This window comes from Coregonus lavaretus (genome assembly GCF_964263955.1).
Source record: "Coregonus lavaretus genome assembly, chromosome: 2".
Taxonomy (NCBI): domain Eukaryota; kingdom Metazoa; phylum Chordata; class Actinopteri; order Salmoniformes; family Salmonidae; genus Coregonus; species Coregonus lavaretus.
The window spans coordinates 77,526,005-77,534,790 of NC_139989.1; the positions used below are offsets into that span (position 1 = coordinate 77,526,005).

The 8,786-nt window shown below is 43.0% G+C and overlaps 1 protein-coding gene across 1 annotated transcript; it reads right to left on the bottom strand.

Moving 5' to 3' along the window:
* Nucleotides 1-5,153: 5,153 nt before the first annotated feature.
* On the bottom strand, nucleotides 5,154-6,385 carry LOC311141857 (stonustoxin subunit beta-like). The gene is made up of 2 exons (XM_084177350.1): nucleotides 6,229-6,385; nucleotides 5,154-5,757 (listed from the first exon to the last, which is right to left on the bottom strand). Exons 1-2 carry the CDS (start codon nucleotides 6,305-6,307, stop codon nucleotides 5,216-5,218), a joined length of 621 nt encoding a protein of 206 aa, XP_084033476.1. The 5' UTR covers nucleotides 6,308-6,385; the 3' UTR covers nucleotides 5,154-5,215.
* Between the last annotated feature and the right edge of the window lie 2,401 nt (nucleotides 6,386-8,786).

The window sequence follows — 8,786 nt, forward strand, 5'->3', positions numbered from 1 at the left end:
TGTACAAACAATGCCTTGACAAGACAGTCAGCAGGAGACATTTCATCATGGATCTGGCATGTGAGCTTGGTGAGAAGAAGCTACAGTCACCAAGCAGGCCGCCAAGACAGCAGGTCCTGCTCTCCCTCTTCCCCAAGCACCACAGCTCCCACTGGGGAAAAATACACAATGTCAAGACAGCAGGTCCTCCTCTCCCTCTTCCCCAAGCACCACAGCTCCCACTGGGGAAAAATACACAATGTCAAGACAGCAGGTCCTCCTCTCCCTCTTCCCCAAGCACCACAGCTCCCACTGGAGAAAAATACACAATGTCAAGACAGCAGGTCCTGCTCTCCCTCTTCCCCAAGCACCACAGCTCCCACTGGGGAAAAATACACAATGTCAAGTCGGCAGGTGCACACCGAACAAGGCCCATGAAAACTGTGTGCAGGGCAACCGATTTGATTTGTTTGTGGACCCGAAACATTAAGAGAAGATGTGATTGATTAATGTGTAAAGGCACGGTACAGTGTCTGATACAAACAACAAATGATTGTTTTTATAACTTGTCATGAATATATTTCCACAAAAATGTATTTATGCAATTAATCCTTTACAATTGTTCATGCACTGGTGCTTTTGGTTAGGAATACAGCAAATCATTTCACCTGAACACCTGGCTAGTTATATTATTATTATTATACTTTTTTTGATTTGTACTTTGTCAAAATAAACTCTAAATGGACATTATTAACTCTATTACTAATTGAATCTACAAATACAGTTGATTAAATGGTTTACACTGTAATGTTTTTATTGTAAGGGAAACAGAAATAGGCTAAAGGCCGATTTTATTTTTACTTTGTAGAATTAACTATTGTTATTTTTTATTGATATATTTCCACAAATATTTCTTCATGCAATTAATCCTTTACAATATATGATGCACTATTTATCAAGCGTTTATTTAACAAACCATGTTTGCACACCTTGCACCTTGCTGGTTGATATGCATCTGATGCATATGCTACAGTGACGCCTGGTAACTTTCTCTAGCGGGTTCTTATATGCTGAAAGAACAGGCGGTTCTAGTGTTAAGGACTGGTAGATGGGTGTTGCTCATGCATTTACTCATGCTGACCGGATCCAGTACTTTGTTCTTGACTAAAGCCTCCAAGTCAGCCTTGACTTCTGGTCTGATAGCATAAGGTACAGGTCCTGCTTTCAGAAACGTTGGTTTGCTGTCTGGCTTAATGCTAAGCTTCCCTGTAATGTCGTTCATACTACCCAGCTGTCCATTAAAGACTTCTCCATGTTTCTTTAAGATGGCAGGTAGGTCTGTGTCTCCATGTGTCATTGTATGCACTGATGGTCAGTCCAGTGTGATTTTCTCCAACTATGAACATCCCAGTAGTGATGCATAGTCTCCTTTCACAACATAGAGTGGCAGCTTTTCAGTTTGTCTGTTTACCTGAACTGTGACATCAGTGATGCCTCTCACAGCGACAGATTCACCTGTGTAAGTCTTCAACACGAGGTGCGCTGGTTGAAGTGGAAGGTGTTTCAGTGTCTTTTTTCTGACACAAGAGATACAGCTGCCCGTGTGTCAATCTCCATACGCTGTCCCTCTAGCAAGGGGGAGACATAGTAGCCGTTCGACCCGCCAGGAAAAGGTCAGGATTTTCAGTGTGACTTCCTGGTCTGATGAGTCACTCACCTCAGTGTTCTCTTACTCAACAGTGTGAACATGTCTATTTGTCTTTCGTTGGAATGTCTGTTTCTTGTTTCCCGTTTCTGCGTTTTCTCTGTTCTCTTTTTGTTTCTGGAGACTTGTCCGATGTTGCCCTTTTTACCACAGGCTGGACAATCCATGTCCTTCCACCAGCATGTAGAAGCCTGATGTCCCTTTTTACCACAGGCTGGACAATCCATGTCCTTCCACCAGCATGTAGAAGCCTGATGGCCCTTTTTACCACAGGCTGGACAATCCATGTCCTTCCACCAGCATGTAGAAGCCTGATGTCCCTTTTTACCACAGGCTGGACAATCCATGTCCTTCCACCAGCATGTAGAAGCCTGATGGCCCTTTTTACCACAGGCTGGACAATCCATGTCCTTCCACCAGCATGTTGATACTTGATGTCCCACTTTGCCACAGTGGAAGCATGTGACTTGATTTCCTGGTCTCTGATTTTCAGTTGAAACTCTGTGATCAACTTTTCATTTATTTGAAAGGAACACAGACAAAAACAAATAGCAGCAGGAATGGTTATACAGCTAGAGACACAATACTGTTAAAATATATATCAGAACAAATAGCAGCAGGAATGGTTATACAGCTAGAAACACAATACTGTTAAAATATATATCAGTATATTATGGAAACTAGTTATTGCAGGTAAATACAATTATAATAATAAAATCAGTAAGGTACACATTTGCACGAAATGATCATGAATGGGCAATCTGTTGGATAAAACCAACTACAGGAGTTATTTTATGGTTTCAGCTGCAATTGTTGTTTGGCTAGCCCCATGGATCCTAGCAGTGGATAGTTCTAAATAAATGATATCTATAAAAGTGCTGATCCAATGAGGTGTGGTGGTTGCCATCTTAGTTCCAACATCTTTTTAGCTGCTGTCCAACCTGACAACATTATACGTCTTTGCTGTAATGACAGTGGTGAATTATCATTCAGTAATAACAGTTTGGGGGAACAAGGTATGAGGATACCTCTTTCCAAAACATGTCCCCTGGTCATTCTCAGTACATATAATTAAAGGAGTCCAAGGCACCTTGATTACATAGATCACACAGAGGAGCGGTTGTGATTTCTATTAAATGATATTTTCTAGGTGGAAGGTTTACCCTGTGTATGAGATTAAAATGTATCAGCTGGTGATTAGGATTGTTAGATGAACCCACTAAGTTCCTGATGAACTCAACTGGTGAGCCTCTTTAGCAGCTAGTTCCATGGACACACTGATTTCAATGTCCTTTACCAAGGTCAGATGACTTTCAGTCAACAGTCTCTTTTGTGTAGCTTCACTCCGTAGCCCACATACTAGTCTGTCTCTAATGATGTCATTTAGAACAGCATTAAACTCAGTGTTCTGGTAGTTTCTTTAATGCAGCAGCAAACATTGTTACTGATTCTCCCTCTTCCTGATGTCTCCTGTGGAACCTGAACCTTTCAGCATTAACTAGTGGTTCTGGTGAAAAATGTCCTTTAAGTATCTCCACAATATCCCCATACGTCTTAATACCTGTTCTGACTGGCTGTAGCAAGCTGCCTAGTAAATTAAATGTCTTTGGCCCCATTACACTAAAACATGTAGGCACAATGTTGTCCTCATCCATGTCATTTACAAGAACAAAATATTCAAACCGTTTTGTATATGAGCTCCACTGCTCAATACTTTCATCAAATTGTCCAATGTTTCCAACAATTCCAATCATTTTTCGTTTCTCAATAAGCTCCTGATTGTCACTCACTTCAGTATTGTCCTCAACCACAGCAATATTTTCCTCAGTCACGTGATCTTCATTCACTTCACTCACTGACGTTTCCTCCTAAATTCGCTCATTTAGCAATTTTTTATTCCAAAGTTCATCTTCACAGTTGAATAAATGTACTTTCCTTTAATCACTGTATATTCCTCCATTTTAATCATTTTGTTTTTCCGCTCCGACGTCCGTCTCCAGTCCTTTTCTGCCGTCCATGACGATGTTAACGCTCTTTCTTAGCTAGCTCGACTATGCACTTGCCTCTGCTAGCAATACACTGTGCTAACATTAGCCTAGACTGTACCACAGAAAATAACAGTTTTAAACAGTTGTAAAAACCAACTTCTTCCAGACAGAATAGTTCCTGTAGATTCAGACTTACTCATCACCAATCTGTTGTTATGTCTGGTGGGTTTCATAACCATGTCTGTACAACAATTCAATAATGATGAGACAGGAGACAGGAATCAGTTCAACCATTTATCTGGAACGTGATCATCTCAACACATACAAACCCCCATGATGCTCTGCAGCACAACCCCAATATACAACAAATACATAAAAAAGTAAATGGACACGAAACAAAACTCATAGAGGAATTTAAATGTTCAGTTGTAGAAAGTAGGGCCATGGGATAGGGTCAGAAAGGTCAGTATGTTTGATAACTGGTTCCAGAGGTGACATAACAAGCATAAGGTCCATTATAACACAGTGAAGTAGAGGTGGGAGCTAAAAGCAGACATGGACAGTGAGACGGTGTGAGGAGGTCAGGGGTGAAACACTAGATCAGGACAGGTAGAAATGGCAGGGCTGGAAATAGACACAGAGACACATTCTGATCATGGCTCAGACCTGACCTGAGAAACCCAAACAGAAGATGCCATAGCAAAGTCCTGTCCAGTAGGCTATATGGGATTTCCTTTCATCAAAATCCAACACATGGAAATGTGTCCAGTGTGTCCAGTGTGTGTGTGTGTCCAGTGTGTGTGTGTGTCCAGTGTGTGTGTGTATCCAGTGTGTTTGTGTGTGTGTCCAGTGTGTGAGTGTTCAGTGTGTGTGTGTCCAGTGTGTGTGTGTCTAGTGTGTGTGTGTGTGTGTGTGTGTTCAGTGGGTTTGTGTGTGTGTCCAGTGTGTGTGTTCAGTGTGTGTGTGTGTGTGTGTGTGTCCAGTGTGTTTGTGTGTGTGTGTGTGTGTGTGTGTGTGTGTGTGTGTGTGTGTCCAGTGTGTGTGTGTTCAGTGTGTGTGTGTGTGTGTTGAGTGTGTGTGTTTGTGTCCAGTGTGTGTGTGTGTGTGTGTGTGTGTGTGTGTGTGTGTGTGTTTGGCCTGCTTGTGTCTGTCCAGTGTGTGTGTGTGTGTGTGTGTGTGTGTGTGTGTGTGTGTGTGTGTGTGTGTGTGTGTGTGTGTGTGTGTGTGTGTGTGTGTGTGTGTATGTCCAGTGTGTGTGTCCAGTGTGTGTGTGTGTGTGTGTGTGTCCAGTGTGAGTGTGTCCAGTGTGTGTGTGTCCAGTGTGTGTGTTAGTGTGTGTGTGTGTGTTTGTGTGTCCAGTGTGTGTGTGTGTGTGTTTGTGTGTGTTCAGTGTGTGTGTCCAGTGTGTGTGTGTGTGTCCAGTATGTGTGTTCAGTGTGTTTGTGTGTGTGTGTACAGTGTGTGTGTTTGTGTCTAGTGTGTGTGTGTGTGTGTGTTTAGTTTGCGTGTGTGTGTGTGTGTTCCCAGTGTGATTGTGTGTGTGTTATGTTTGACACAGGGACACGGAGGACAAACCAAAAAAGTCATGAACCCTAAACCCTGGATAGAGGGGCTCAGTGAATGTGGAGTGGAATGTGTTCAGGTGTGTCAGTGTGTCAGAGGAGACTCTGTAGAAGGACAGAGTGCCGGCTGGCCAGTCCAGATACACTCCTACTCTGTGGGAGCTGGAGGAGGGGACGTCTATGGTAGTGTGATTATTATTGTGACAGGCAGAGTAACTCTTGTCAGAGCAGAACAGACTCCAGGACTTGTCATTGTATCCAATCCCACAGTCCTTACCCATTCCTCTCCTGCTGATTCCTTTATATGTCACTCCTATACCAGCCCCACTCCCACTCCAATCTACCTCCCAGTAACAGCGCCCAGTCAGACCCTCTCTACACAGCACCTGTCCACAGCCCTCAAATCTCTCTGGGTGATCAGGATACGGCTGCTCCTCTCTCCTACATGTCACCTTTCTGTTCTCCTCAGACAGAGAGAGGAATCTGTTTACTGTGTTTAGGTCCAGTGTGAGATCACAGACATCTGATGGATGAAACCAGACACAATTTTAGAAATCATCATCATCCTGAACACACACAAACACACACACACACACACACACAACGGATACACACTCACACTCACATGCTGAACAAACACACACACTCACCGGATTCACACTCACACTCACATCCTGAACACACACACACACACACAGAACACACACACACACATCCTGAACACACACACACACATCCTGAACCCACACACACACACACACACACACTGAATACACACACACACATTTCTAATGTAACAGGAACACGCCACACACACACACACACATTGTCAAAGCAACTCTTTGTAAACTTTGGTGTCCCTGATTTGTGCTTCTGTAGAACTACAGCTGATATTTAATATGACCAAGTAAGTAATGATGGTGGTCTTTGACTTTGACTTCACTTGAATTAAGACTTATTCTTAGTCATATTCTTCACAGCAGTCAACACTCACATTTTCTAAGTCCAGGTTTCATTGTGTTCTCTCCACCATGTTCCACACTGTAGCGGTAAGCAGAAGAACAGACAGTCATTGAGGGATACACCTGAACTCACACACACACACACACACACACACACACACACACACACACACACACACACTGGACACACACACACACACACTCACACACACATTCAGCATATAACTTTGTACAAGCGGTGGTAAGAATGTTTGTCCGTGTGTGTGTTCAGTGTGTGTCCAGTGTGTGTGTGTCCAGTGTGTGTGTGTCCAATGTGTGTGTGTGTGTCCAGTGTGTGTGGGTCGAGTGTGTGTGTGTGTGGGTCCAGTGTGTGTGTGTCCGGTGTGTGTTTTCTTTTTGTGTGTGTGTGTGTCCAGTGAGTGTGTGTGTGTGTCCAGTGTGTGTGTGTGTGTCCAGTGTGTGTGTGTGTCTACTGTGTGCGTGTGTGTCCAGTGTTTGTGTGTGTTTTTGTGTGTGTGTCCAGTGTGTTTGCGTGTGTCCAGTGTGTGTGTGTGTGTGTGTGTGTGTGTCCAGTGTGTGTGTGTGTGTGTGTGTCCAGTTTGTGTGTGTTTGTGTGTCCAGTTTGTGTCCAGTGTTTGTGTCTGTGTGTGTCCAGTGTGTGTGTGTGCTTGTGTCCAGTGTGTATGTGTGTGTGTGTATGTGTGTGTGTGTGTGTGTGTTTGTCCAGTGTGTGTGTTTGTCCAGTATGTGTACATAAATGTGTAAACACACACATATTGGACACATACAGACACACACACTGGACCCCCACACACACTGGACACAAACACACAAACACACACTGGACATACACACACACACACACAAACACACACACACACACACACACACACACACACACAAACCACTGGATCCACAGCAACTCAAAAGCTTTTTCTGGGAGTGTGAGTGAGGAAGGATCTTTGGGTTCTCTGCCTCTCCTAGCAGCCTGTCATTCATCACTCAAGCTGTTTGCTAACTCTGCTTCATGCGTTGCCAAAATAAGTAGCTCTGTTTGTGCTCAGACAATCCTACATTTCACACATACACACACGCACACCATTCACCTGCACTGCACAGGCCCCAGAAGCACTGAGAATACTGGGCCTCAATTGGCTCTCAGTCACTGCAGCAAATAGCTATCGCCATAATGAAAGGTTTTTAATACGAGTAGCTGTTTTCCCCTGATGTGTCTTTGTCAAACTGTGGAAGTTTATTTAGTGGTGAAAGTCATTCTCAATCATTTTAACGTTCAACTGTCTGGGTAATTAGCAGGTTCAATGCAGCGAAGGGGTATTTTGGAATGACACCCTCCATTATATGGTGTGCAAGGACTGAACACTCGTTGGTGCAACACAGAATGTACCGAGATAGAAGGAGAGATTGTGGGTGTCTTTATGCCAACAAAGTGTGATTCCAGAGTTTCTACAGTGTTAAGTAGCCTTAGTTATGTTATTTTAAGGACCTATCTTGTGCCTCCTCGCCACAGCGCTACCGTGTCCTCAAGCAACTCAGCGAGAAGAAGCTGAAGGGTTTTTAAAGTGGACAACTTAAACGAAAACCATTCTCTTTTTTCATGAGTGTTCCAGAAGACAGACCTTCATTGCCAGGACAAATAGTGATGTTGTTTCCAAACCAAACTTCAAGGTCTTTAAGTGAGTGTGTGGGGGGGGGGGGGGGGGGGGGGGTCGGTCACATATTAACAGAGCTCTCTGCCTAGGCTTCCTCACGGCACCATGACAACCAATACTTACAAAGTAATCCTTATTTTGAATATTTTTGAAATAGACCAAATTTCTTTTGGGCTGAGAATATAAGACTTATAACTCTGAGAGAGCATCCAAGGGCTAGAATGATGTATATAGAATGTATGACAAACAATAATTTTTAAATATAATTCTAAAATCTTCAGAATTCTGAGATTTTTGTCCATAATACAGAATTCAAGCCAACATTCCAATCTCATTATGACTCAACAATTAAGCTAGGCTACAACCATAGAATTTGGAATTAGAACTTGGCTACAACAAGTTCCAAACCAAAGAAAACAACCAGCACATCCATTCACCACACCATAACTACTCAAGTGTATATCTTTTTAAATCTTCATAAGTGGACAGACATCGCGGAGGAGAGGTGAGTTAGAACATAATAATGTGTAAAAGTGTTTGACTTCTAAGGAAATCAGTGAAGGTAGGCCTACTTATTACCATTTAATAAATTATACCAGTTAGCCTGAAGGTAACTGAAGTTGGAAAACTGGCATGGCCAGACAGTTTTAAGAAAATGACATGGAAAAGATTCACACAAAATAAAAAAAATAAGGAATACATGTTTCTCCATACATATTGATGCAGAGAGAAGTCATTGAGATGGAGAAAGAGATGACTGAAAGTGAGGAGATGGAGAAAGGCAACAAGATGAGGGGGGAACGAGAGATAGAAAGACAAAGAGAAATGGAGGGGCTGCTGAGAATGAGAAAGGAGATTGAGACTTGTAACAAGGTAGACCACTACCGGTGGAAGCTGCAGAGAGAGGTGTTGGAGGAAGT

What these genes read in the sequence shown, in the direction of transcription:
- LOC311141857 (XM_084177350.1), bottom strand. Translation starts at nt 6,307, where the DNA reads ATGACTGTCTGTTCTTCTGCTTACCGCTACAGTGTGGAACATGGTGGA. An exon ending in GAAACCTGGACTTAGAAAAT is followed by an intron (nt 5,758 to 6,228) that starts GTGAGTGTTGAC and finishes TTCATCCATCAG; the next exon opens with ATGTCTGTGATCTCACACTG.